We start from the raw sequence: 27,830 nt of genomic DNA, 5'->3' as shown, positions 1-27,830 counted from the left end.
AAACATAATTCTAAAATGAGGCTAAATGCATAACAGAGTAAAATATGCATGCCAAGGAGATGTTTTCTCCTTTTATTTTCAAGCAAACTTTACTTTATTAGGAAGTCAAAAAATGCTTTCCTTATTGTTTAATTAACATGGTTTATCGTTTCCTACTTATGAGCCAGCGGGATAGATGTTCCGGCAGGGGCGGAGCATGCAGACGGGTTCTGTTTGCCCGTAAGTTTGGGACTGACATTCGAACAGTAGGATATTGCGGGTCCTTCAGGTCCTTTGTATGTAAGATCAATGTCAGCGAGCTCCACACCCTCGCATGGCAAACCGCTGCTGCAAATAAGCTTGACAGCTTGCTGAGTTGAAGATGTGCCTCGAATGTTCTTGAAACTGATGTTGCTGAGTTTAATACGTGATGGAATCTGGATAAACAAAATAATGCTTTAAATATTGAGTAAAGCTTTTCATTTGATCAGTATTTTGATAAATACGTACCTTTAAATCACATTGATTCCACGGGCAATATTCTTGATCAATAAGGATAGGATTGCCGACGTTATTCATGGTAATATCTTCAAAATGCATGTCCGATGCAGAGCCAGGATAGGAGGCTGGCCAACTTTTGATTCTAACACCATTCATTGTATTACTGATGGTGCACTTCGAGACTTTAATTCCAGAAACTGGTTCCTCACCTTGGAACTTTCCAAGACTGCCGATGCTGATACCATGACCTGGCCCACAGGTTACTCCTTGGACGACCACATTCTTGCTACCATCACCGATAGAAACACAATCATCACCAGTTTTTATGTCTGTGTCAATAACATTCACCCCATCTGATCGACCAATGTGAATTCCATCTGTGTTCAGACTGTTTTCTGGTGCAGAGACGGTGAAATGTTGGAAAGTGATGTTTTTGCATCCCAAAACATTAACGTTAAACTGTTTGCTGTCTTTGGTTGTTATATCTTGTATCATGGCATTGCTCACAAAATTGAACCTTAAGTTCTGTTTAGTTTGAGAGTGGAATAAAGTAACACAAGAAATATTTTTGTTAGTGACATTACTTTCTACTAGTGTAATAAAATGGGTAAAACATATTATATTTAAAAACTAGGAAGCAGAACGTTGTACATAAAAAAACTTAATTATTCATTGAGTACTCCTCATCTATAATAAAAGCATTTAGATTTGATAGTTGTTCAATGTGATATTATAAAAAACAAAAGAAAAAAATATTTTTCTTTAATTTGAGGAAATCTAAATAGAGTTTTAGAAAGAAATTCGATTTCTTGCACAAGGAAAGAAACCTTACAATGGGAAGTGCGGCACAATATTTGTTTTTAGAACAATCATTCTTGCCCCAAGCAGCGGCTCCTTGGCCGTCAAAAACTCCACCACCAGACATTGTAAATTGTTCAAGTTTGTTAAAGACGACCCAATTAGGGTCCTTGAAAGCGCTAGGATCAGCCGGAGCCTTCACAGTGCCCTGAACTTGAAGCTCAATAGGACCCTTGCAGGGACCTTCTAGGGTTGCTTTACTTAGTAAGTATGTCCCTTTAGGAATCACAATTTTAGATGGAGTAGTGGAAGCGCATGCTTCTTTCCAAGCATCTAACAATGGCTAAGGCAAAAAAAAAAGAAAAAGATATCATTAAAATAAAATTTTATATATTTCATAGTTGGAAAATAAAATTGAGTGTATTTTTGCTTACCTGACTCAAATCCGTCTTCTCATCAGCCTTTGCGCCATACTTGGCAACTACATCAAAAACACCTGATTGAGCTTTAGCAGTTGAAGTGAACAAAAGCAATAATACTGATACGACTGTAATACTCAATTGTACATCCATATTTTTCCTTTCCCAAGTATTTGAATTTCTTCTTTTCAATTTTTAAATGGTGAATTGTTGTGAAGGAACAATGATTTTGCTTTTGTTTTGTTTCAAACCATTTTATATAGAATACTTGGAAAGCTACAACCAATCAATTTTTAACCGAATACTTTCTAATTTTAGCAATGTGAGTAACATATGGTCTTAATTTACTTACTATTTTTAGCTCTTTTTTTTTATATCTACTTGATTGGATATGTGTAATTTACAGTTTATCATATATTTTAATCAAATTATATATTTTTTTTGTTTTTAAATGGTCAAATTATCCTTAAATAAAGCCATACAAGTTTAAAATTTACGACTTTTGCCACCTTTTTATTATTAAAATATATTGAAATTATTTATTATTAAAATTATTAAAATTAAAATATTTATATTTTAATAATAATATTTAATATTAAAATATTATATTAATATAAAAATACTTAAAATAAAACTATTTATTATTCTTGATATTATTTATTCATATATTATAATATTATTTCTTAATGTTATTTATTAATATATTATATTAATAGTATATTATCTATTAATAATATCTTATTTATTCATATATTATTGTAATATTTATTAATTAAATTAATAATTTTTTATATATTATTTATTAATATATTATTATTTATTAATAAATATAATATTATTTATTGATATATTATATTAATATATTATAATTTTATTTATTAATATTAATATATTCGTATATATTTATTTATAATAATATTTATTAAGATATTATTTATTAAGATTTTTATTAATATATTATATTAAAATAATATTGTTTATTAATATATTTAATATAATATTATTTATAAGTAAAATTATGCTAAAAAACATTAATAAATAATTATTCTCATAAGCAGTTTTTTTTTTTTTTTTCGTAAAATGTCTTTCATTTTCAAATCCATAAAATAATTTTCAAAAAAATGATTTTATTTTTTGTTAATCAGTAAATTATTTTTCATTAACCAATCAATTTTCTATCAAACAAACTTTTCAAAATACGAAAATAATTTTCCGCGAAACAAATGGAGGCTTATTATCTCGTCGGAGTTCCATGAATGACAATGATCAAGTGAGAATCAGAGATTCAGGCACAGGGCCATTCAAATTGAAATGGTAACTGCAACACAAAGAGCTCACACTCTTTAACACATAACCTCAGTAGCATATAAATATTAAAAAAAAAAGTTTTAAAAATTAAAGTAGATTGAGAATCCCAGATATGTCCCTCCCCTGAACATGAATTAGACTCAGTGAATTCCAATATTAGAAGAACAGGGCCATCCCACCTAAGGCTGCCAAAAGCATTTGACTCCAAATGCCAAAGTTCATAATCCTATGAGATGATGAATTTGAAGGCGAACACTTGGGTGAAGAACCACTTTCTTTGGATTCTGCTGATGGAGTATCTGCAGCTGGGCTAATATGAGAAGCCGGGGCTGGAGCAGGAGTTGAAGGTATGCCAGTGCCGAAGATTGCCTCCGGAAGAAGGACCTTATCGAATTGATATATTGCAAAAGGAGCAGTTGAGAGTACAGCGCTGGTGACTTTTGTTTTGCTCCATCCTGAATCAAGGTGCGCGGTGCCAGAATCATCAGTGAAATTCAAAGTGTATTGGCCACCAGCAAGTGTACTAACAGGGCCTTTTGCACCAAGATCATTGAAGTCTGCGACCCGACCCGTAAGCTTGACTTACTTTCAACCCGTGTTCCTATTCTTGGCCCCAACCAAGTTGAGTCGCGTTGTTCTAGCCGTTTCCTCTACTTACAGCCGAGCCAAGTTCTTCAATCTGAGTTGAGTCATTTTTTTGTTTTGATAATTTATTTATTTATTTATTTTTTAAAAATATTTTTGTACAATTAAATTTTTTAAAAAATAAAAAATATAAAACAAAATAATTTTTTGAAAATAAAATACTAATTATCAAATGATGAAATTTTGATAAAGTTAAAATGGTTAATTTTTATAAAATTCTTAAGTGAGAAATTTTTTTTTAAAATTTAATCCAAATGGTGGAATGAGTTAGATAAAGTTTCAATAATATTTATTTTCAATTTAAAAAAATAAAAAGTTTAATAAAAATTTTAGAATTAAATACTAATTACCCAATAATGAGATTTTTAGAAATTTCAAATGATAAATTTCTTAAGAAATCTCTAGACGAGAAATTTTTGTAAATTTGTCTCAAATTGTGAAATAATTTAGATGAAATTTTAATAAAAATAATTGTATCCTTTTTCAAATATGAAGATTTTTTTGAAATATTTGATAATTATCTAAGGACGAGAATCTTCGAAATTTCAAATGACAAATTCTCTAAGAAGTCTCTAGGAAAGAAATTTCTTTAATTTTGTCCCAAATTATGGAAGAATTTAAATGAAACTTCAAAAAATAATTGCATATTATTTTATTTTCAAAGAATAAAAAAAATTTCTAAATAGACCCAAATGGCAGAAAATTTAGAAAATAAAAAAATTTTTCTAAATTAGCCCAAATGGTGAAAAATTTAGAAATGAAAAAATAAAAAATAAATTCAAAAGATGAAATTCTTAGTAATTGCAAATGGTTGATTATTTAAGAAATTTTTAGATGAGAAGATATTTCTAAATTTGGCCCAAATGGAGGATGAATTAGAAATATTTTCAAAATAAAAAAAATGATTGAACATTTTTTTTGATGACGGAGCCTCTTTAAGAAAACAAATAGGATTTTGAATACTCTTAAAGTGAAGAGGTAGTTTTAAGAATTCTACTAGATTGATAAAAAAATCTTAAAAGTAATTTTCAATATTTAAACATTAAAATAAAAACCATTAGAACCAAGATAATTGTTAGGGTAATTTAAAATTAAATGGTACCATTTTAGGATGATAATCTCCACAATGGCAAGCAAAATACTCCCACTCAAATTGAATCCTTTCCGTTGGTAGCTTGTGATGGGTGGAGATTGGAATGCATTTCTAGTTTGTGATGGAAAATGATATAAGGAATAATTTATGAACCTTTAGTGGTCAAAGTTACCTAACCCTACATATAATCTACATTTACGAGGCTAGCCTTAAGAGAGAGCCCTTTTTACTTATTGATAGATGTAACTCGAAGTTAGGACACCGAAGGAACAATTTGTGTGATATATTGATTATCTAACCATTTTATATGTTTGACTTTGTGCATTTACATTATTTCAATTAGTGCTTGCATTTAATTCCATGCATCATTTTCATTGTCATGTTTAACATTGTGCATCTACATCATTTTCATATAGGGAATAGTTGTCATATATTAGTTATTGATAAATTAGAACTTGTACTAATGTAGAATGATAGTTATGTGACAAATAGTAGTCCAATCCATTCATGCATGAAAATACTAAACATAAAGCATGGCATTTCTAATAATAAAGCAATTGTAGTACTCATAGTTCAAGAATAGCTCCATCAAGCAAGAACCCCACATAATCAACTCACCAATGCAATACAAGAGCTTAAACCAGACAAATAGAACAAGAGAATTCAATCATCTCAAAAAGATAGAGAGAGTTAAAGAAAAGCTTGAAAGGGAGTTGAATAAGATTTTGGAATCTTTGAATAAGTTGAACAAGGGGAAGAATGTAGAAGAGAATGCTAATAGCAGGACCATCCATCACAAGAGGTAGCTAACCCTCTTTGCCCTTCTGATTTTGGGCTATACCAAGCCCAGTCCATACAGGAATAGCGATTTACATACCTTATAGGGTATATATACCTCGAAATGCAATCAACTTCAAATCCAAGGTGTCATAACGTCTAGATCCGGTGATCTATCGCTAGACATTGACTTTAGGGAGTCACCACCAATCTTTTTTATCTAGGTACGATTGGCCACCTAAAGAATCTGTCCTTTCAGGGAACACCTAAGCTTGAGGGTCCCTAAAAGAATAGGTTCAGGTCTGCTAACCAGAACAAAGTTCGGGAGTTCGGTTACGTGTGAGGAAGGTTGTAGCACCCTCACAACGCCCATCAAAAGATGGTACCAGCTTAAATTTGTGTTATCGAAAAGCCTTAAAATTTTACCAAGTAATTAGTTGTTGGAAATTATTCTCAATTGACTCTAATACTTTTAGCAGAAAATTGAGAAAATTCCCTCACCTCAGGAGTATGCAAGAAAAACTACTGTTTCACTTGCAGGGGCTCCGTCGTCGGATTTATTAAAGAAAAAACAAAATCATCCAATTAATTATTGGAAATTATTCTCAATTAACTCTAATACTTTTAGCAGAAAATTGAGAAAATTCCCTCACCTCAAGAGTATGCAAGAAAAACTACTGTTTCACTTGCAGAGGCTCCGTCGTCGGATTTATTAAAAAAAATACAAAATCATCCAATTAATTATTGGAAATTATTCTCAATTGACTCTAATACTTTTAGCAGAAAATTGAGAAAATTCCCTCACCTCAAGAGAATGCAAGAAAAACTACTGTTTCACTTGTAGAGGCTCCGTCGTCGGATTAATTAAAGAAAAAAGAAAAAAAAAATCAAGATCAAAATCAAAGTCAAATAAAAAAAAAAATTCAAAAAATTCAAATAAAAAAAAAATTCAAAAAAAAAAAAAAAAAAAAAAAAACCTGGAGCGGCTCGGGTTGCGGCTCGGCTCGGCTCGGCTCAAGGAAGAGAAAACGGCTCGGAGAAGCGGCTCGGGAAGAACGGCTCGGCTCGGCTCGGCTCGGAGGGGGGCTGGGCACGCGCGGGTCAGAATCGGGTCGACGCTCGGGTCGGGTCGGGTTCGGCAAAACGCACGGATCCTCTGATTAACTTAAAGCCAAAACGACGTCGTTTTGGGAGGGTATAAAAGGCACCTTCCTCCGTTTTTCGGCAGAACGCTCCTCTCCTCTCTCTCTCTTCCTTCCCTTTTCTCTCCCTTCTCTCTAAAAAGCCGAAGAACTCCGGTGGAAGATTCACCGGATTCTGGAAATTTTCGCCGGAATCTGGGTTTTTTCGCCGGAAGTTGGCCGGAAATTCACCGGTTTCTGGGATTCTTCGCCGGAAACTGGGCAGTTCGCCGGAAACTTCAATGTTGGCCGGAATTTTAGCCGGAAACTTCAAGGTTGGCCGGAAAATTCAACCGGAAACTGGAATTTTCCAGAAACTCCCAGAAAAAAAAAATTTCGAAAAATCCCCAAAAAAATTTCTGATAATTTCTGGAACTCTCCTAAACCTTTTCCTAGCCTTCTATACTCTTCCCTACGCCTTTGCTTCTCAAATCAGTAGCTCTAGCTGACTGTTTTCTGTGTGTTCTTGAACTGTTCCAAAGGGTCCTTTATATAGGGGTTGATCAGGAGTTTCTGATCAATCCCAATTCCTCCTTGGACGGGGATTCAGTCTTTGAATCCAATTGGACTCTTTAGATTGAATCCCCACTCCCAGTAGGATTCTTCAGCTTCAATCTCAACCTTCCAAAAAAAAAAAAAAATCAAATAAATATAAAAAATAATAGATAATTAGAACAGATAAATAAAAAGATATTATAGTAAAAAAAATATCTGATAATCAGGAAAAAATCAGAACAGATAATTTAAAAAAAATAATAATAAAATAAGATAAATCCAAAAATATCTTACAAAAAATAATAATAATAATAATAATAATAAATATATAACTATATAAATAATATACATATAAATCTAATCTGAATAAAAATAAATAAATGAATAAAGATATACATAATAATAATAATAATAGAATACATAAAATACAAAAGAAAAAAATATACAGGATTGAAATGGGCCTTACCCATTTGGGCCAGGCCCAATTGATCTGGGCCCGGACCCAATTGGGTGTCTACAGCTGCCCCTCTTTGCACATTTTCTGTGAAACAGAAATTGCTCAAAGACGTAGACACCCAATCAAGACTCAACTCAACATTTTTATTTTTTGATTTTTTTTTTATTTTTGTTTTTTATTTTTTTGATTTTTTTCTGATTTTTTTGATTTTTTTTTTGATTTTTTTTTGTTTTTTTTGTTTTTTTTGTTTTTTTTTTTTTTTTTTGCCGAAGCTCCTCTAAACAGAGACTCAACGACTTTTGAAAGTAAATTGCTCCTCTCAACAGAGGTACCACGACTTTAAAAAGTAAATTGCTCCTCTCAACAGAGGCACCACGACTTTGGAAAGTAAATTGCTCATCTTCAATAGAGGCACCACGACTTTGAAAAGTAAATTGCTCCTCTCAACAGAGGTACCACGACTTTGGAAAAATAAATTGCTCCTCTCAACAGAGGTACCACGACTTTGGAAAAATAAATTGCTCCTCTAAACAGAGGCAACGGAACTTTGGAAATTAAATTGCTCCTCTCAACAGAGGCACCACGACTTTGAAAAGTAAATTGCTCCTCTAAACAGAGGCAACGGAACTTTGGAAATTAAATTGCTCCTCTCAACAGAGGCAACGGAACTTTGAAAAATAAATTGCTCCTCTCAACAGAGGTACCACGACTTTGGAAAGTAAATTGCTCCTCTCAACAGAGGCAACGGAACTTTGAAAAATAAATTGCTCCTCTAAACAGAGGCAACGAACTTTGAAAAAGTAAATTGCTCCTCTAAACAGAGGCACCACGACTTTTGAAAAGTAAATTGCTCCTCTAAACAGAGGCAACGAACTTTGAAAAATAAATTGCTCCTCTAAACAGAGGCAACGAACTTTGAAAAGTAAATACTCCTAGACGATCATGTCCGAAGGAGTTGAAAGCTGTGTTTGAAGGGATTTCAGGAGATTATGCCTAAAGGTCTTATAAATCAACCCTGATACCAAAAGACATCCTATTTCAAGGATTAGGAACTTACCTGACAAGTTTCTTCTCAAACTTGCAAAGTCTTTTCATATCTGTCTCCTCCATGTGGGATGTTGGAACACCCCTGCTTCTTGAATTTATACACTATATTCTCCTGAAAGTAGTGTATGCTGTGCAAATGCATATGAATTTCAATGCATGCTATGCAAATGTTGACCAATTAATTCATGTTCAATGTATGGTACTCAAGTTTCTCAAGCTCTTTTTTTATTTCTTGGGTATCAAGCCCTTTGATTTTTCAGGATCCAATTGCACTGCTCTTCTAAGATTGAACCAGTGTAGCTCTCAATTGTCTTTTCCACTCACATTCTTCCTTGTTCAGTTTCTCAATACTCCGGAATAAGCTTCATCAATCGATCATCCCTTGACCATCATCCATGAATTTCTCAGCACTAGCAAATTTCAAAACAAATTTCATCCACCATCACTGGGTCCTTGTCTCAGCATCAATCATTCCAAAACAAATTCTGTCCACTGATTGTTCCCACCATTCGACCAATTCATCCTTGTACTCATCACTTGGTTGTATCGTTTTTCAAGATTTGTCCCATCATATTCTCTATTTGGTCACATCATACATCCTTCTAAATCATCTCTTTTAGGTTTCTACCATTTCTTCATCATCTTAGATTTCTTTTCAAATGAATGCAAGACTCTTTTAAGCGCATATTCATTCATTCATTATCATTTCAATTCTTGACAAATACCATGCAATCAAGCATTTTCTCAATTCATTCTAGGGGTGAAACAATGAGAGAACGCAAGGTGAATTATGGTAAAGATAATCAATGAAGATCTGTTTTGGTACAAAACAAATGGGAAAGGAAATAAATTGGATGTCATTGAGATGGATGGTATGTCCAAATGATGAATATTCAGACAATTCTCAACATTAATCTAGGATTCTTTTTCAAAAACTCATTCCATTTACAGTTGAAGTCATCTTGAGCTTGTCGAACTTTGCCCCAGTCTTTGAGGGATCTTCAGATGTCTTTGACCTTTCATTCATGTGAGCCATTTGCCCTGGATCTTTTTTTCTACCAAGATCACCCTTTCAGGTTTTCAATTTGAATCTCTTTTTTTCATTTTCTCATTTTTTCCTTTTTTTTCTATTTTTTTCTTTTTTTTTTCATCATCTTCTTTTTTTCTCATTTTTCATCCATTGTTGATATCTTTCATACATCCAACTTTAGAGCAATGTAGCATGATTTCATTGCTTCATCATGAGCATACATTCGCTCAACATATGATCATTCAAGTTGAGTATTCACACTTGATCCAAATGGACTTTTCAAGGTTGTAACGTAGGCCAAGGGGAAGGGTCATAAAAGAAATGGATATAATAGGCTCAAAACATGTATTAAAAAGGTTCAAAACCAAAGGATCATTTGATGCAGCTTGGCATTTTGCCCCCACATCATTTCACTACTTTTTTCTTTCATCACACAAAGGATTCTCATTACTTTGCCCCAAGTCATGTGTGGCATTTGTTTTTTCTTTTTTTTTCATTTTTGAGACCTTTTGTGGTGTTTTTTTTTTTTTTTTTTTTTTTTTTTTTTTTTTTTCAAAAATTACCCTCCAGTGTAGAGGGTGATCCTTGGTTGGGGTTCTTCAAGAAAAAAAATCATGATTGGCTCAAAGGGGTAGCAATAAATGGTTTTTCCAATGGTAAAAGAAAGGTGGCCATTTTTCATCTCAATTGTGAATACCTTTCTTGAACATCATCTATTGAACAAAGCTCATGAATCTGTATAAAAGATTACACATCTTCAAGACATATCTGTTTCTCCTCCAGTAATAGCTTACTTCTGTTCAAATCATCTTCTCATATTAATGTGGATGAGTTCTCAAAATTAAATCCCAGAATTATTGTTATCATTGTCTAAATATTCATCATCTGAAATTTAAGAATGGGAATGTGAAGTTATGAAGGGTAGCAGGGTATGGAATAATGGTCAAATGAAAGAGAAAAATGTAATGAAATGCATTGACTTGCCTTTATTAAAATGATAACAAGTAAAGTCATATTGCAAAAAGAAATCCAACATTACTTGAAAAGAAATCTTAAAGTGACAAAAAAACTTTCAACCCGCCTTATCTCCATTAAAAATTAGCCCCCTATATGATCAGGTGAAGAAATCCCCATTGACGTCTTGCCCCTCAATTCATTGTGACTCTCCAGATCCTTTCTGTTCTTGACTTTCACTTAGGGTGTTAACATTGAATGTTGTTGCTTTTCCTTGATCAAAACTTACCATTCCATCATTGATCAACCGTTGCACCTTATACTTTAAAGCAGTGCAATTTTCAGTAGAATGGCCAGTAATTCCATAGTGATAGTCGCAGTGGGCTGTAGGATCATACCACTTTGGGTAGGGTGGTTTAAGAGGTTCCACATGGCTGGGGGCAATCAAGTGGCTATTATAAAGCTCTCGATATAACTCTGTATAAGTCATAGGGATTGGATCAAATACAGGTTTTTTTCGAGCAGTCCGTTGTTCTCGCGAGCCACTTGCTGGGTTAGTAGGGCGAACTTGAGTTCTTACAGGAGCTTGAATGTTAAGGCGGTAAGTGGATGAATGAGATGGTTGTGAAGCTAACTGGTATGGGTAGGATGAGGCATTATTCACAGCGGGATAGTATGGAGAGTAGCCTTGGGATGGATAGGGTTGATAACCCCTGAATTGTTGTCTATCAAAGCTCACAGCTTGAGCTTCAGCTTCTTTCTTTTCTGATGTCTTCTTGGTTTCTCCTCCTTTCAACTTGCCATTTTTTATGGCACTTTCAATAATTTCTCCAGAGATCACCATGTCAGCAAAATTCTTTGTTGCATTTCCTATCATCTTTTCATAATAGGGAGGTTTCAAAGTGCTAACAAACAGCACTGTGGTCTCTTTTTCTGTCAGTGGAGGTTGCACCTGTGAAGCTATATCTCTCCATCTCTGGGCATATTCTTTAAAAGACTCGTTTGCCTTTTTCTCCAGGTTCTGCAAAGACAAACGATCAGGAGCCAAATCGATAATGTGTCGATATTGACTGATGAAGTCGTGTGCCATATCACTCCAAGAGCGAATACGAGTCCTATCCAACTGAACATACCATCTGGCGGCAGAGCTAGTAAGACTGTCCTGGAAAACATGCATCAGAAGTTTTTCATCATGAGCATGAGCTGCCATCTTCCTGCAATACATGGTGATGTGGGTTTTGGGGCACTTGGTACCGTCATATTTTTCAAATTTTGGTACTTTGAACTTATAGGGAATAACCACATCAGGGACTAGGCAGAGCCCAGCAGCATCTACTGACCCATAAAAGCTAAATCCTTCCACAGCCCGTAGCCTCTGCTCTAGCATGCTAATCTTGGAACTCTCCTCAGCTTCCATTTTCATCTTTTCTTTTTCCTTCTCCTTTAAGGCATCTAGGTCAGGAATTGGTTCTGCTACTTTTTCAGTGAAGACAGGATTTATATAGCTATTATACTGCCCTGGGTTGAAAGCTGATGGTATTCCAGGATATGGCGGGACCTCTTGAGCAGGCTGGACCTGAGATGGGCCAAAACCTGGAGGGTACAAAGGGTCAGCCACTTCTTGCTGGCTTGTACTTCCTTCAACTCCTTTCCCCTTATTCATGTTATTTAGAGCTTCCAGAATCTTGCTTAGTTCACTTTCAATCTTCTCCTGGGCTTTCTCTAGCTTTTCAAATCTATGAGAATTTTCCTCCTCCATTTGTCTTGCTCTGGATCTTGTGTTGTATGGATGAGCAGGGTTCTCGCTAGATGGAGCTATCCTCGGACCTTGAGTACCATACTCATGATTAGAAATGTTATGCTTTATGTATGATGCTTTGATGCATGAATAAAATGTACATTTTCCTGAATGAAATCTAATATGAAATGGATACAAATGATTGTGTTAAAACATGACCATGCAAGTAATGTAGATGCATAAAATTAGACAAACAACATAGTTAGTTTCATGAATGAAATGAAAGTAATGCTGATGCATAACATTACAAAAAATAATACACAAAGTTAAGCAATCAAAATGATTAGATAAACACCTTTTTTGTGTCCTAATTTCAGGGTATATCTATCATTGGGTAGAAAGGGCTCTATCCTAGGTGTAAGCACTCTTAAGGTTCACTACATGCGATTTTAAAGTCAGAGTCTAAAGGCCCTCAAATTGTTCCTTACATCCTTGTCCATCACAGACTAGTAAGGCACCCTAATTCTCACCCATTACAGGCTACGAGCGGAAAAGGTTCAATTTGAGTGGGAGTATTTCGCTAGCCACTGCGGAGGTATTAGACCTCACGAAAGCAATAGGTACTTTACTCCCTCCTAGAGGGACGGAGCTCGGGTATAGAGCTCATGTTATGCACATGCATATGAATGACATAATTAACAAGGTAAATAAACATGACTAAAAAAAAAAATAAAAATTACACATATATACAACAAGGTTCAATTTTATTAGGCTTTTGGATAACACAAATTATTTGCTGGCCTGACTCTCAAAGTCCCCAGCGGAGTCGCCAAGCTGTCGTAACGTCTAGATCCGGGGATCTATCGCTAGACATTGACTTTAGGGAGTCGCCACCAATCTTTTTTTATCTAGGTGCGATTGGCCACCTAAAGAATCTGTCCTTTCAGGGAACACCTAAGCTTGAGGGTCCCTAAAAGAATAGGTTCAGGTCTGCTAACCAGAACAAAGTTCGGGAGTTCGGTTACGTGTGAGGAAGGTTGTAGCACCCTCACAACGCCCATCAAAAGATGGTACCAGCTTGAATTTGTGTTATCCAAAAGCCTTAAAATTTTACCAAGTAGTTAGTTGTTGAAAATTATTCTCAATTGACTCTAATACTTTTAGCAGAAAATTGAGAAAATTCCCTCACCTCAAGAGTATGCAAGAAAAACTACTGTTTCACTTGCAGAGGCTCCGTCGTCGGATTATTTAAAGAAAAATCAAGATCAACCAATTAATTAATTATCGAAAATTATTCTCAATTGACTCTAATACTTTTAGCAGAAAATTGAGAAAATTCCCTCACCTCAGGAGTATGCAAGAAAAACTACTGTTTCACTTGCAGAGGCTCCGTCGTCGGATTAATTAAAGAAAAAAAAATCAAAATCAGCCAAGTAATTAATTATCGAAAATTATTCTCAATTAACTCTAATACTTTTAGCAGAAAATTGAGAAAATTCCCTCACCTCAGGAGTATGCAAGAAAAACTACTGTTTTTACTTGTAGAGGCTCCGTCGTCGGATTGATTAAAGAAAAAAGAAAAAAAAAAATCAAGATCAAAATCAAAGTCAAATAAAAAAAATTCAAAAAAAAAAAAATTCAAAAAAAAAAAATTCAAAAAAAAAAAACCTGGAGCGGCTCGGCTATCGGCTCGGCTCAAGGAAGAAAAAACGGCTCGGAGGAGCGGCTTGGGAAGATCGGCTCGGCTCGGCTCGGCTCGGAGGGGGGCTGGGCACGCGCGGGTCAGAATCGGGTCGACGCTCGGGTCGGGTCGGGTTCGGCAAAACGCGCGGATCCTCTTATTAACTTAAAGCCAAAACGACGTCGTTTTGGGAGGGTATAAAAGGCACTAACCTCTGTTTTTCGGCAGATCGCTCTCCCCCTCTCTCTCTCTTCTTCTTTTTTCCTCTCCCTTCTCTCTAAAAAACCGAAGAACTCCGGTGGAAGATTCACCGGATTCTGGAAATTTTCGCCGGAATCTGGGTTTTTTCGCCGGAAGTTGGCCGGAAATTTGACGGTTTCTGGGATTCTTCGCCGGTTTCTGGGATACTTCGCCGGAAACTGGGCAGGTCGCCAGAAACTTCAATGTTGGCCGGAATTTTGGCCGGAAACTTCAAGATTGGCCGGAGAATTCAACCGGAAACTGGAATTTTCCAGAAATTCCCAGAAAAAAAATTTCGAAAAATCCCCAAAAAATTTCTGATAATTTCTGGAACTCTCCTAAACCTTTTCCTAGCCTTCTATACTCTTTCCTACGCCTTTGCTTCTCAAATCAGTAGCTCTAGCTTACTGTTTTCTCTCTGTTTGAACTGTTCCAGGAGGTGCTTTATATAGGGATTGATCAGGAGTTTCTGATCAATCCCAACTCCTCCTTGGACGGGGATTCAGTCTTTGAATCCAATTGGACTCTTTAGATTGAATCCCCACTCCCAGTAGGATTCTTCAGCTTCAATCTCAACCTTCCAAAAAAAATCAAATAAATATAAAAAAATAATAGATAATTAGAACAGATAAATAAAAAGATATTATAGTAAAAAAAATATCTGATAATCAGGAAAAAATCAGAACAGATAATTTAAAAAAAAATAATAATAAAATAAGATAAACCCAAGTATATATTACAAAAAAAAAAAAAAATAATAATAATAAATATATAACTATATACATATAAATCTAATCTAATAAAAAAATAAATAAATATATACATAATAATAATAATAATAAAATACATAAAATACAAAAGAAGAAAAAGAAGAAAGAAGAAAAAAAAAATACAGGATTGAATTGGGCCTTACCCGTTTGGGCCAAGCCCAATTGATCTGGGCCCGGACCCAATTGGGTGTCTACACAAGGTATTGCCAAAGCTATAAAAATCTTGTCTTTACTGAAAAGGCAATATAACTAATTCAAGTCCCTGATCTGGATGCTCCAAAAAAAATTTAAAACCAAAATGCGATGAGTCACTGAGGGACTTAATAGCTGAGAAAAAGATGCGTATGCTCGAGGAAAGTTATGAGCAATAGAAAAAATTGGTTTTTACGGTTTCGTGGATGCTACTGGGCTCTGTTTAATCCCAGATGTTGTTATTCTTTCAAAATTTAAGGTATCGGAGTTTAAAAAATATAATGGTACAAAATGCTCAAAAACCCACATCATCATATGTTACCGAAAGATGGCTACCTATGCTAATAATAAAAAGCTGTTAATACATTTATTTCAAGATAGCCTTACTAGCTTTGTTGCTAGGTGGTATGTCTAACTGGATAGGACATGCATTCAGTCATGGAGTGAAATGGCCTGTAACTTCATCAGTCAGTATCGATATACCATAGATTTAGCTTATGATCATCTATGTTTACAAAATATGAAAAAGAAGGCAATTAAATCATTTAAGAAGTATGCCCAAAGGTGTAGGGACATAACTACTCAAGTTTAGCCACCTTTGATTGAGAAAGATACCATAGTGTTATTTGTAAGAAATTTAAAATCTCTTTATTATGGAAAGATGATGGAGAATGCAACAAAAAACTTCACTGATATGGTGATTTTAAGAGAAATTATTGAAAATACCATCAAGAGTGACAAGCTTTAGGAAGAAGAAAGCATAAAAAATGGAGGGTTACCTAAAAAAAAAAAAATTAAAGCCCAAATTATGAATTTTGATGGGCAACAATTCAGAAGTGATGCTCTATATCCACCGCCTATTTATCCTGTTTACTATCTCACGTTATGGTATTGCGCAAGCCTTTTACCAACCATATCCACAATTAACTTACCTATCAATCAACCTTTCAAGTACTTATATATGGGTCTGATGATATCACTACATCAGCTTCAAAGCCTAATAACTGAGCAAGTGGTTTAAGAAGATCTTAGAATAACCATGAAAGGGCTCATATTGATCATATCCTTATAACTTACATTGAATTATTCCCAGAATTGGTAAAAAATGACTTGGTATCTCTAGTTATTCTAGAGCCATTGAAGCCACCCTATCCAAAATGGTATGATGCTAATGTCACATGCGATTATCATAGGTCATTTTATTAAAACTTACCATGTTTTCAAACACAAGGTGGAAAGTTTGATCCAAAAAAGGCCAGGTGAGCTTCGACGAATCAAAACTGCAAGATGTCAATAAAAATCTTTCACCTGATCACACAGGGGCATAATTTTCAGATAAAAAAAGATGTTAAGGCTGGTTGGATGTTGCTTAACATTTTGGGATTTCTTTTAAAGTAATGTTTGGATTTTTTTATGTAATAAGATTTCATTTTTTATCATTTTAATAAAAGGCAAGCATGATGCATCTCATTACATTTTCTCATTCATCCAAATCACTATTCCATGCTTAGGTTTTTCACATGTCTTTTTATTTTCATTCTTAAATTTCAAATAATGAATGTTTAGACAATGATAATAATGATTCTAGGATTTAATTTTGAAAACGCATTCAAATTGATCTATGGAGACTATTTGATTAAAAGAAATAAATTGCTAGCAGATATGAAATAGAGATGCCTTGAAGATATACAGTCCTTTATAATGATCCATGAGTTTGTCTTTGTTTAATAAATAATCTTCAAAGAAAGCATTCACGTTTAAGATGAAAAATGATTGTTTTTCTTTTACCATTCATAAAACTATCCATTCGTAACTCTTTTGAGCCTATTATGAGAAGAACATACTTGAAAAAGGAAAGAGGTAAAAGATCACAAATGTCTCAAAGATAAAAAAAAAAATGAATGCCACAAATGAGCTAAGGCAATGTAATGAGAATCTTTTTGTAAGAAATAAGATGAAAAAAAAAAGAAAAAAAGCAGTAAAATGATGTGAAATGACTTAAAATGACCAGTTGCATTAAATAATGAGAAATGATCCTTTAGTTTTAAACCCTTTAAGCATATGTTTTGAGCCTGTTTTATCTATTTCTTTCATTATCCCTCACCATAGCTTACATTACAACCTTTAAAAGTCTATTTTGATCAAATGTGAATGCTCAAATTAAATTATCATATGTTAGGCTAAAGCATACTTGTGATGGAACAATGGAATTGTGTTATGTTATTTTAGAGATTGATGTGTGAGAGATATCATTAATGGATGAAAAAATTGAAAAAAAAAAGAATGAAAAATGAAGAAAGATGAAAAAAAGAAAAAAATGAGAGATGAAAAAAATGAAAAAATGAAAAAAAATGTAAAAAAAGAAAAGAAAAGGAAGACTCGAATTGAAAACTAAAAGGGTGATTTGGATAAAAAAACCTTTTAAGTTAAAAGTTAGATAGACAATTCAAATATATAGAAGATAAAAAACATCTGAGATCCTTCAAAGTTTGGGCAAAGTTCAATGAGATCAAAACAATTAAAAAAGTCAATGGAATTAGCTTTTGAAAAAGAATTCTATATTAACGTTAAGAATTATCTAAGTATTCAATGTTTAGACATTGTAGTACCATTCAATACCAACTTTAGTGATATGCTTCGAATTTGTTCTTTTACCCGTTTATTTTTTTTACTACACTCATTCTTGTATTGATTACATTTCTCCCAATTCACCTTGTACTCTCTTATTTTTGCATCCCCAGAATAAATCAAGAAAATATATGATTACATTATATTTGTCAAGAATTGAAATGATAATGAATGAATGATAATATTTAGAAATTATATTTGCATTCCTTTGAAGAAAAATCCAAGATGATAAAGGCAAAAAAAAAATGATGGATGAAACCTAAAAAGGTGATTTGAAAGGACACATGGGTTGACCAAGTGATAAATATAGTAATGGATCAATCGACATAACCTATGAGTTGTGATCAAATGATGGAAATAATATGGATCAGTAGATGAAATTTGTTCTGAAATTGTTAGTGCTAAGAAGCTTGTGAATTGTGATCAAATGATGGAAATAATGTGGATCAATTGACGAAATTTGTTATGAAATTATTAGTGCCGAGATGCTAAAAAGTAAATATAAGATGGTGGAGTCTTGAGAACCATATTATCACAATTAATTAGAATTTCATGACAGTAATGTTGGTGACAACTGCATTACATGCATTTTGATTGCATTGTTGTCTGAATAATACATGTATATAATTTGATGAATATTTGAATCTTAGCTAGCCATACATTTGCCTTATGTAGTAAACATTTGAATCATGGTTAGAATATGGCATCTACATTATTGTGAAAATCTAGACTGTTACATTTGTATAATTAAGAAAACATTTGCATCATTATTATGACATTTTTTATATACAAAATTTTGACTTTGAGGAAAAATTGAGAATTTTTACGATAAAAAATTTTGAACTTTTTTATGAAAGCTTTTTAAGATAAGGTTGGGAATCCTCGAATGGAAAAATGTTTTATGAGGAAAACATTTAGTGTTCTAAAGCTATGGAGCCTTTTTAAAAATGCATTTTTAATGTTAAAAATTTTAAATGAGAATTTTTAAGAAGTTTTAAGTGAGAATCTATAAGGCCTTTTAAATGAAAATCTTTAAGAAGTTTTAAATGATAATCTTTAAGGAGTTTTAAATGAGAATCTTTAAGAAGTTTTTAAAGAATTTTAAATAAGAATCTTTAAGAAGTTTTAAATGAGAATCTTTGAGTGAGAATATTTGTTTTTGAGTTTTAAATGAGAATCTTGAGAATTTATGTGAATTTCCAAAGTTTTTGAATCCAAATCTTTGAAATATCAAATGTGAATCTTTGAACTTTTGGATGTGAACCCAAAATTTTTTGAATGAGAACCTTTGAATTTAGATGTGAAATTATAAAATCTATCGAATGTGAATATTTGAACTCGAATGAGAAGCTTTAAAATTTTGGATGAAATATTGAAGTTTTTTTTTTAAAAAAATCTAATGGGAAACATTAAAATTTTTGAATCAAAATATTTGAAATCTTGGAAGTGAATCCCTAAAGTTAAAAAAAAAATTGAGATCTTTAACTTTTGGGCATGAATCTCTAGAATTTTTGAATGTGAGTATGAGCCTTACAATTTTCATGCGAATCCTTAAATTAAAATTTTGGATATTAATCTCATAAATATGAATCTTAAAATCTTACAAATTTGAGGTCGTGTGAAACTTTGAATTACGAACCCTTGAATTTCGAAATTGTAATTCTTTGAACTCAAATTATGAATCATTGAGTTTCAATTGCAAATGTTAGATTATAAAATTTTTGAATACTTCAAGTTGTGAATCTTTGAAGTTTTGAGATTTTGCAATTGTTGTTAAGTCGCACCTAGACATGATAAGTGTTTTTATCTTTGCACAATTCTTGTTTCACAAAAAATGCGTAAAAAAAAGCAACTGTAGACATCCTAATCTATCTGGGGCTTTAATTGTTTCTATTAATAAAAATAAAAATAAAATTAAGAAAAACTTTAGGGTGGTTGGATTTGTTTAGGATTGTTACTTTAGAGTTATCAAATTTGGGATAAATTCAAAATTGAAGTTTGAACTTAAACGAAATTGGAAGTCCTTTTAGGTATAAGGTTTTTTTTTATCAGAACCTAATAAATAAACACACAGATCAAAAAGGACATAAAGAAAAATCAGAGAAAAAATACACGCAAAGGAAGCCATATAATAAGGGGTTTTTTTAGACTTTTTGGTTTGAAAAAGAAGATTTTTTTCTTCTTTTTGGAAAGTTTTCTAGAAAATTCTTAGATTCAACCAATTTTTTTCAGATTCCAATGAGATTTGAATTTTTGAATGAGTTTTCCAGAATTCGATTGAAGATCCCGATGAAGATTGAATTTGTCAACGAACTTTCAGTGACTCAACCTAGATTTCGGTGAGTTTTCTAGAATCTGATGAAGATTCAACCGGCATTCTTCGGGTTTTAAAAAGAGAGAGAGAAAAGAGAAAATGAGAAAGGGAGAGAAAGAAAAACTAATGGAAAAAGCAAGAACTTGGTCTTTTATATTACTACTAAATGATCTCGTTTTGGGCATTTAAGAAACCTAAGATCCATGTGTTTTCTAGTGGGTGACCCAACTCATAACGCTTAACCTATTTTCAACCTACGTCTTTGTCTTTGTCTCCAACCAAGCTGAACTGCGTCGTTCCAGCAGCTTCCTTTGCCTACAATCAAGTCGAGTTGAGCCATTTTCCTGTTTTAGTTTTTATTTATCTATTTATTAAAGTATTTTCTTATAATTAAATTTTTTAAAAAATTTTAAAAATTAGAAAATATAAAAAAATAATTTTTTTGGAAACAAATACTAATTATCCAATGATAGAATTTTGAGAAATTTAAAATGGTAAATTTTTATAAAATTCCCAAGTGAGAAATTTTTTTCTAATTTAATCACAAATGGTGGAATGATTTAGATAAAGTTTCAATTATAATAATTAATATTTTGTTTCAATTTTAAAAAAATAAAAAAATAGTAAAAAATTTGAAATTAAATACTAATTACCCAATGATGAGATTTTTAGAAATTTCAAATGGTAAATTTCTTAAGAAATCCCTAGGTGAAAATTTTCTCTAAATTTGTCCCAAATGGTGGAATAATTTAGATGAAATTTCAATAAAAGTAATTGTATCATTTTCCAAATATAATGAGTTTTTTTAAATATTTGACAATTATCCAATGATGAGAATCTTAAAAATTTTAAATGGTAAATTCTCTAAGAAGTCTCTAGGTAAGAAATTTCTTTAAATTTGTCTCAAATTGTGGAAGAATTTAAATGAAACTTCAAAAAATAATTTTCATATTATTTTCGTTTCAAAGATACAAAAAAATTTAAATAGACCCAAATGGCAAAAAATTTAGAAAATAAAAAAAAATCTAAATTGACCAAAATGATGGAAAATTTAGAAATGAAAAAATAAAAAATAAATTTTGAGGATGGAATTCTTAGTAATGGTAAATAGTTGATTATCTAAAAAATTTTTAAGCGATAAGATATTTCTAATTTTGGCCTAAATTGAGGATGAATTAGAAATATTTTCAAAATAAAAAAAATGATTGAACATTTTTCAGATGACAGAACCTTTCAAGAAAACAAACAAGATTCTTAAATACTTTTGAGGTGAAGAAGTATTTTTAAAAATTCTATCAGATTGATAGAGAAATCTTAGAAGCCATTTCCAATATTTAAACATTAAAATAAAAACCATTAAAACCAAGATAATTGTTAGGGTAATTTAAAATTAAATCGTACCATCTTAGGATGGGAGTTGTAGAGGTGCTATAACCTTCCCCATATGTAATCAAACTCTCAAAACTAATTTTGTTTAGAAGGTCAGAACCTATTCTTTTATAGACCCTTAGTCAAGCTTAAAAGCTAATTAAAAGAAAAGATTCATTAGGTGGCCAATCACACATAGTTAAAAAAGATTGGTGGCGACTTTTTAGGTTAAGTCTAGCTATAACTTTTTGGATCTATATGTTATGACAAGAACCACAAACTAAAATCATAAATATAATCCATTTTCTTGTTCTTGAGCTTCCTAAGATAAAGTACAACTTAGCAAATGTCCCAAGTAATCAAATTTCAAACTAAAAACTAGGATCAAAATCTAATTTTCTCTTTGCATTACTTTTTGAATTTACAAATGGCTTGAACTCAACTTTACTTGTAGCTGGGTACATCATACAAGAAATTTCCTAGAAAAGCCAAGTAACTTTTTCAAGAACCCAAAAAATAAAAAATAAAAAATGAAAAACCCACAGCCACACATTGTACATTAACAAAAAGCCAAAAAAGATCTATATTTAACTTAACACTCATTTATGTTGAAAGAAAAATGGGTCATTAAAACTTAGAAGTATCAAAGAATGGAAATTTGACAAAAGCAAATTACAATGAGAGCTGACAAATGAAGGACACTAACTTGACTAGGAGGAATTCAGAGAGAAAGTTTAATGCTTTGCGTACCAATGTAGCATTTTGGAATAAGCTAAGCTAGCCTATATAAAGAAGGAATTTTTTTTTTTTGGCTTAGAAGATATAAACAAAAAAAAAGTGTGATGTGTTGTTTTCTTTAGTGTGGATGAATGAGATGGCCAGATAGGGATGGTTTGGAGTTGAAAAAAAACATTGAAGCTTGAAAAACTAGCCATTTGAGCTTTTATAGGTATAGGGGATCAATTGGTTTTAATAGGGGATCGATTCTGTGTCTTACTCGATTGATCCCGTTTTGTAAAAGATCGATTCCTTTAAATGTTTTTCAAATCTATTTTATTTCTATAAGAAAAATCAATCGATCCAATGTAAAAGAAGGTCGATTGGTTTAGCTAGGGGATCAATCTTGTAACTTAGGAGATCAATCTGGTTGAGCTAGGTGGTTGTATCCTATTTTGCACTCTATTCATTAATTTGATCATATCTTGAATTGTACAATTCCAAATAAAAAATCATTTGAAGATTTTGAAACTAAACTTTGTATACGAATTATAGTGAATTTTTAAAATTACCCATTGAGTAGTTTTTAGACGACTGCAAATTGTTTAGTAAAAAGTCAAAATATTTTCTTGAAAAATTTGGATTTTAATTTTGTTTGATACATTAGAAAGTAGACTCAAGGAGCTTTCCAACAATATAAAATTCAAATATTAAAGGTTTGTGATAAAACAAGTTAAATGTTGGAAAACTTTGTTATTGTAAAATAACTTTCTTAAGTTAATCTATTTCTCAAAGTCAATATTATCAAAATTTTATTGAGTACAAAATAAATAAGTTCACCTTATAAACAACAATTGGACTTTCATTTGAGCTTAAATAAATAATGTTTAAAGATAGTTTTAATTTTAGAACTAAGAAAAACATAAATAAAGGTTTGTTTAAACTTTGAAAATCAAATTATTTACTTAGTACCAAAATAATAAAACTTAAGAACATGTACTAAATAAATCTTTTTCAAAATCTTGATCAATTTTATTTAGGTTAATGTTTTGTCATTCAAAATAAATATCAATTCAAAGCTAACAGCTCAAGATTGCATTAAGGCTTAGCACTAATTTAATTTCTTTTTGCATTAGTTATGGATGAGTTTACTAGATATATCCAAGACAATGCGCTATGGTGTATATTATTTGTCAATGATATAATCTTAGTTATTGAAAGTAATGATGATTTTAATGCGAAATTAGAATTAAGGAGGCATACACTAGAATCTTAAGGCTTTTAATTAAGTAGATCTAAAACTTAATAGATGAAATGTAAGTTTAGTAATTATATGAAAGCGAATGCTAGTGTGATTAAGTTGGATGGTAAGCTAGTACCAAAAAGTAGTCATTTTTTATATTTGGGATTAATAATTTAAAGTGATATTGAGATAGAAAAAGATGTAAAACATAAGATTCAAGTAAGATGAGTGTGGTAATGAAATACATCGTATGTGTTATGTGATCGTAACATGCATTTAAAGTTAAAAGTGAAGTTGTATAAAACAATTATAAGGGCTACGCTACTATATAAAATTGAGTGTTGGACTGTTAAAAAACAATAATTGAAGAGAGAGGGCCGTTTGAAATGATTTGGATATGTGAAACACAAGTCTATCTGTGTACTAGCTAGGAGAAATGAGCTTTTAGATTTATGAAAGACCAAAATTTCTACATATAGGCTACCAACGACATGGAAACAAATAATAAGAAATTATAAGAAATTCAAGAAAGTAAATAAAATGTTATTTTTTATAGAAATGAATGGCATAAAAAGATTCAAAATTATGACCTAATATGATTCCTTTTTTTATCTTTCATACAATTAGTCTCAGAGTGGTAGGATATAAGATTTAGTTTGTTGTTGTGGTTGTAATGTTTTGAATAAAATTATCTCTTAATATAGTAATTGAAAAAAATACTTTTATGACATTCATTAGAAAAATTTAATTATTTAACTTTTTTTAATTTTAAGCATTTAAATTTAACTATTTAGATTTTAATCATCATAAGTAGTAATTAAGTTTTGAATAATTAAGTCATCAATTAAGTGAATATAGAATTGATATTGATATGAATTTTTTTTGTTGATGTATATAAAAAGCCTCTGAATTACAATTATATAAATATTCAAATTCATATCTTTTTATTACCATCAGTTGATTTTTCAAATATTTATTTTCATCCAATTGAGCTTTTAATGGAGAGAAAAAGGTTAATTGCCATCATCAATTTTCATTTAACCGAGAGTTCAGTTGACTAAAAAAAAATGTTAAGGACTTAGTTGGATGAAAATAAATATTTGATGACTTGATTAATTATAACGAAAAGATAAGAGTTTGAATTTTTTTTATTTTTAGTTTAGAAATATTTTTTATATTCAAGCCTAATTTTTTTTTTTGTTCTTTCCAAATCAATTCTTAGAATGGAAACTCTCTTTGCATATTGATATATATAATTTTTGAGCAACGTGCATTGATCAATGATTTTTTAACTTGTATGACTAATTATATATATAGTAATATATTTCAAGATTTTGCAAAAGAATTAATCACGATAGGACTATAAGCCAAAAAAAGAAGAAAGAAAAAGTCAATAAAGACAATTTGTATCAAAATTTTGAAATTATATAAATTATATATAAAAAAAAAAAGTTGTACATTAACATAATTCTAAAATGAGGCTAAAAGCATAACAGAGTAAAATATGCATGCCAAGGAGATGTTTTCTCCTTTTATTTTCAAGCGAACTTTACTCTATTAGGAAGTCAAAAAATGCTTTCCTTATTGTTTAATTAACATGGTTTATCGTTTCCTACTTATGAGCCAGCGGGATAGATGTTCCGGCAGGGGCGGAGCATGCAGACGGGTTCTGTTTGCCCGTAAGTTTGGGACTGACATTCGAACAGTAGGATATTGCGGGTCCTTCAGGTCCTTTGTATGTAAGATCAATGTCAGCGAGCTCCACACCCTCGCATGGCAAACCGCTGCTGCAAATAAGCTTGACAGCTTGCTGAGTTGAAGATGTGCCTCGAATGTTCTTGAAACTGATGTTGCTGAGTTTAATACGTGATGGAATCTGGATAAACAAAATAATGCTTTAAATATTGAGTAAAGCTTTTCATTTGATCAGTATTTTGATAAATACGTACCTTTAAATCACATTGATTCCACGGGCAATATTCTTGATCAATAAGGATAGGATTGCCGACGTTATTCATGGTAATATCTTCAAAATGCATGTCCGATGCAGAGCCAGGATAGGAGGCTGGCCAACTTTTGATTCTAACACCATTCATTGTATTACTGATGGTGCACTTCGAGACTTTAATTCCAGAAACTGGTTCCTCACCTTGGAACTTTCCAAGACTGCCGATGCTGATACCATGACCTGGCCCACAGGTTACTCCTTGGACGACCACATTCTTGCTACCATCACCGATAGAAACACAATCATCACCAGTTTTTATGTCTGTGTCAATAACATTCACCCCATCTGATCGACCAATGTGAATTCCATCTGTGTTCAGACTGTTTTCTGGTGCAGAGACGGTGAAATGTTGGAAAGTGATGTTTTTGCATCCCAAAACATTAACGTTAAACTGTTTGCTGTCTTTGGTTGTTATATCTTGTATCATGGCATTGCTCACAAAATTGAACCTTAAGTTCTGTTTAGTTTGAGAGTGGAATAAAGTAACACAAGAAATAATTTTTGTTAGTGACATTACTTTCTACTAGTGTAATAAAATGGGTAAAACATATTATATTTAAAAACTAGGAAGCAGAACGTTGTACATAAAAAAACTTAATTATTCATTGAGTACTCCTCATCTATAATAAAAGCATTTAGATTTGATAGTTGTTCAATGTGATATTATAAAAAACAAAAGAAAAAAATATTTTTCTTTAATTTGAGGAAATCTAAATAGAGTTTTAGAAAGAAATTCGATTTCTTGCACAAGGAAAGAAACCTTACAATGGGAAGTGCGGCACAATATTTGTTTTTAGAACAATCATTCTTGCCCCAAGCAGCGGCTCCTTGGCCGTCAAAAACTCCACCACCAGACATTGTAAATTGTTCAAGTTTGTTAAAGACGACCCAGTTAGGGTCCTTGAAAGCGCTAGGATCAGCCGGAGCCTTCACAGTGCCCTGAACTTGAAGCTCAATAGGACCCTTGCAGGGACCTTCTAGGGTTGCTTTACTTAATAAGTATGTCCCTTTAGGAATCACAATTTTAGATGGAGTAGTGGAAGCACATGCTTCTTTCCAAGCATCTAACAATGGCTAAGGCAAAAAATAAAAAAAAGATATCATTAAAATAAAATTTTATATCTTTCATAGTTGGAAAATAAAATTGAGTGTATTTTTGCTTACCTGACTCAAATCCGTCTTCTCATCAGCCTTTGCGCCATACTTGGCAACTACATCAAAAACACCTGATTGAGCTTTAGCAGTTGAAGTGAACAAAAGCAATAATACTGATACGACTGTAATACTCAATTGTACATCCATATTTTTCCTTTCCCAAGAATTTGAATTTCTTCTTTTCAATTTTTAAATGGTGAATTGTTGTGAAGGAACAATGATTTTGCTTTTGTTTTGTTTCAAACCATTTTATATAGAATACTTGGAAAGCTACAACCAATCAATTTTTAACCGAATACTTTCTAATTTTAGCAATGTGAGTAACATATGGTCTTAATTTACTTACTATTTTTAGCTTTTTCTTTTTATATTTACCTGATTGGATATGTGTAATTTGCAGTTTACCATATATTTTAATCAAATTATATTTTTTTTTGTTTTTAAATGGTCAAATTATCCTTAAATAAAGCCATACAAGTTTAAAATATACGACTTTTGCCACCTTTTTATTGTTAATACCCTTTAACTAACCGAGCTAATAAATCATATGTTGTTTGATTTAATGCTTTAATTTTTAAAAGTATTATATATATTTTTTTATTTTGTTTCCAGAGTTTCAATCTGATCGACTGATATACCATTGGTGCAAATAAACGCCGCTTCATTCGTGCTTATCTTAAATAACCTTTGTGTGCAAGATTAAGCAAACTGATAGCTCCAATCCATTTGTTAATTCTCAATTTGGTGGCCATACTCATGAAAATATTTGTTGCAGCATAATAATTTTGGTTGGTCGTCGTCATCAGTATATCAGCATGAGTTTTGAGTAGGGTAAGACAATATGAGCTTAGGTTCCGTTTATTTAGTAGAAAATAATTTTTGAAAAATAATTTTAAGAAATATTTAGATTTTTTAAATTGAAAAAGATCTTTATTGTTTGGATAAATTAATAAAAAATATTTTTCGTTATTTGATTATATTTTGAAAAATATGTTTTTTTTAAATAATATTAGTATAACTATTAAAATATTAAAAATTATTTATTATTAAAATATATTGAAATGATTTATTATTAAAATTATTAATATTAAA

At 31.8% G+C, this 27,830-nt stretch overlaps 2 protein-coding genes and 1 pseudogene across 2 annotated transcripts; all 3 read right to left on the bottom strand.

Moving 5' to 3' along the window:
• Positions 1-3: 3 nt before the first annotated feature.
• On the bottom strand, positions 4-1,974 carry LOC111313529 (polygalacturonase-like). The gene is made up of 4 exons (XM_089752533.1): positions 1,713-1,974; positions 1,313-1,621; positions 490-1,005; positions 4-416 (listed from the first exon to the last, which is right to left on the bottom strand). The coding sequence occupies exons 1-4, from the start codon at positions 1,848-1,850 to the stop codon at positions 153-155; spliced, it is 1,227 nt and encodes a 408-aa protein (XP_089608659.1). The 5' UTR covers positions 1,851-1,974; the 3' UTR covers positions 4-152.
• Positions 1,975-3,161: 1,187 nt separating this feature from the next.
• On the bottom strand, positions 3,162-20,587 carry LOC111289146 (fasciclin-like arabinogalactan protein 7 pseudogene; annotated as a pseudogene).
• A 4,451-nt stretch (positions 20,588-25,038) lies between these two features.
• On the bottom strand, positions 25,039-27,028 carry LOC111313131 (polygalacturonase-like). Its single transcript, XM_089752504.1, has 4 exons — positions 26,748-27,028; positions 26,349-26,657; positions 25,525-26,040; positions 25,039-25,451 (listed from the first exon to the last, which is right to left on the bottom strand). The coding sequence occupies exons 1-4, from the start codon at positions 26,883-26,885 to the stop codon at positions 25,188-25,190; spliced, it is 1,227 nt and encodes a 408-aa protein (XP_089608630.1). The 5' UTR covers positions 26,886-27,028; the 3' UTR covers positions 25,039-25,187.
• Between the last annotated feature and the right edge of the window lie 802 nt (positions 27,029-27,830).

Source organism: Durio zibethinus, chromosome 23 (genome assembly GCF_047325235.1).
Source record: "Durio zibethinus cultivar Kanyao isolate XHJ-2024 chromosome 23, ASM4732523v1, whole genome shotgun sequence".
In the NCBI taxonomy this organism is placed as follows: domain Eukaryota; kingdom Viridiplantae; phylum Streptophyta; class Magnoliopsida; order Malvales; family Malvaceae; genus Durio; species Durio zibethinus.
Note: the sequence above shows the minus strand (reverse complement) of the source record. Positions and strands in the feature narration are given on the sequence as shown.

Excerpts from the sequence above, each read along its gene's own strand:
- LOC111313529 (XM_089752533.1), bottom strand. The coding sequence starts at position 1,850 with ATGGATGTACAATTGAGTATTACAGTCGTATCAGTATTATTGCTTTTG. Across the intron at positions 1,006-1,312 it reads ATTGTGCCGCACTTCCCATT|AACTTAAGGTTCAATTTTGT; the intron begins GTAAGGTTTCTT and ends CAAACTAAACAG. Across the intron at positions 417-489 it reads GGAATCAATGTGATTTAAAG|ATTCCATCACGTATTAAACT; the intron begins GTACGTATTTAT and ends TTGTTTATCCAG.
- LOC111313131 (XM_089752504.1), bottom strand. The coding sequence starts at position 26,885 with ATGGATGTACAATTGAGTATTACAGTCGTATCAGTATTATTGCTTTTG. Across the intron at positions 26,041-26,348 it reads ATTGTGCCGCACTTCCCATT|AACTTAAGGTTCAATTTTGT; the intron begins GTAAGGTTTCTT and ends CAAACTAAACAG. Across the intron at positions 25,452-25,524 it reads GGAATCAATGTGATTTAAAG|ATTCCATCACGTATTAAACT; the intron begins GTACGTATTTAT and ends TTGTTTATCCAG.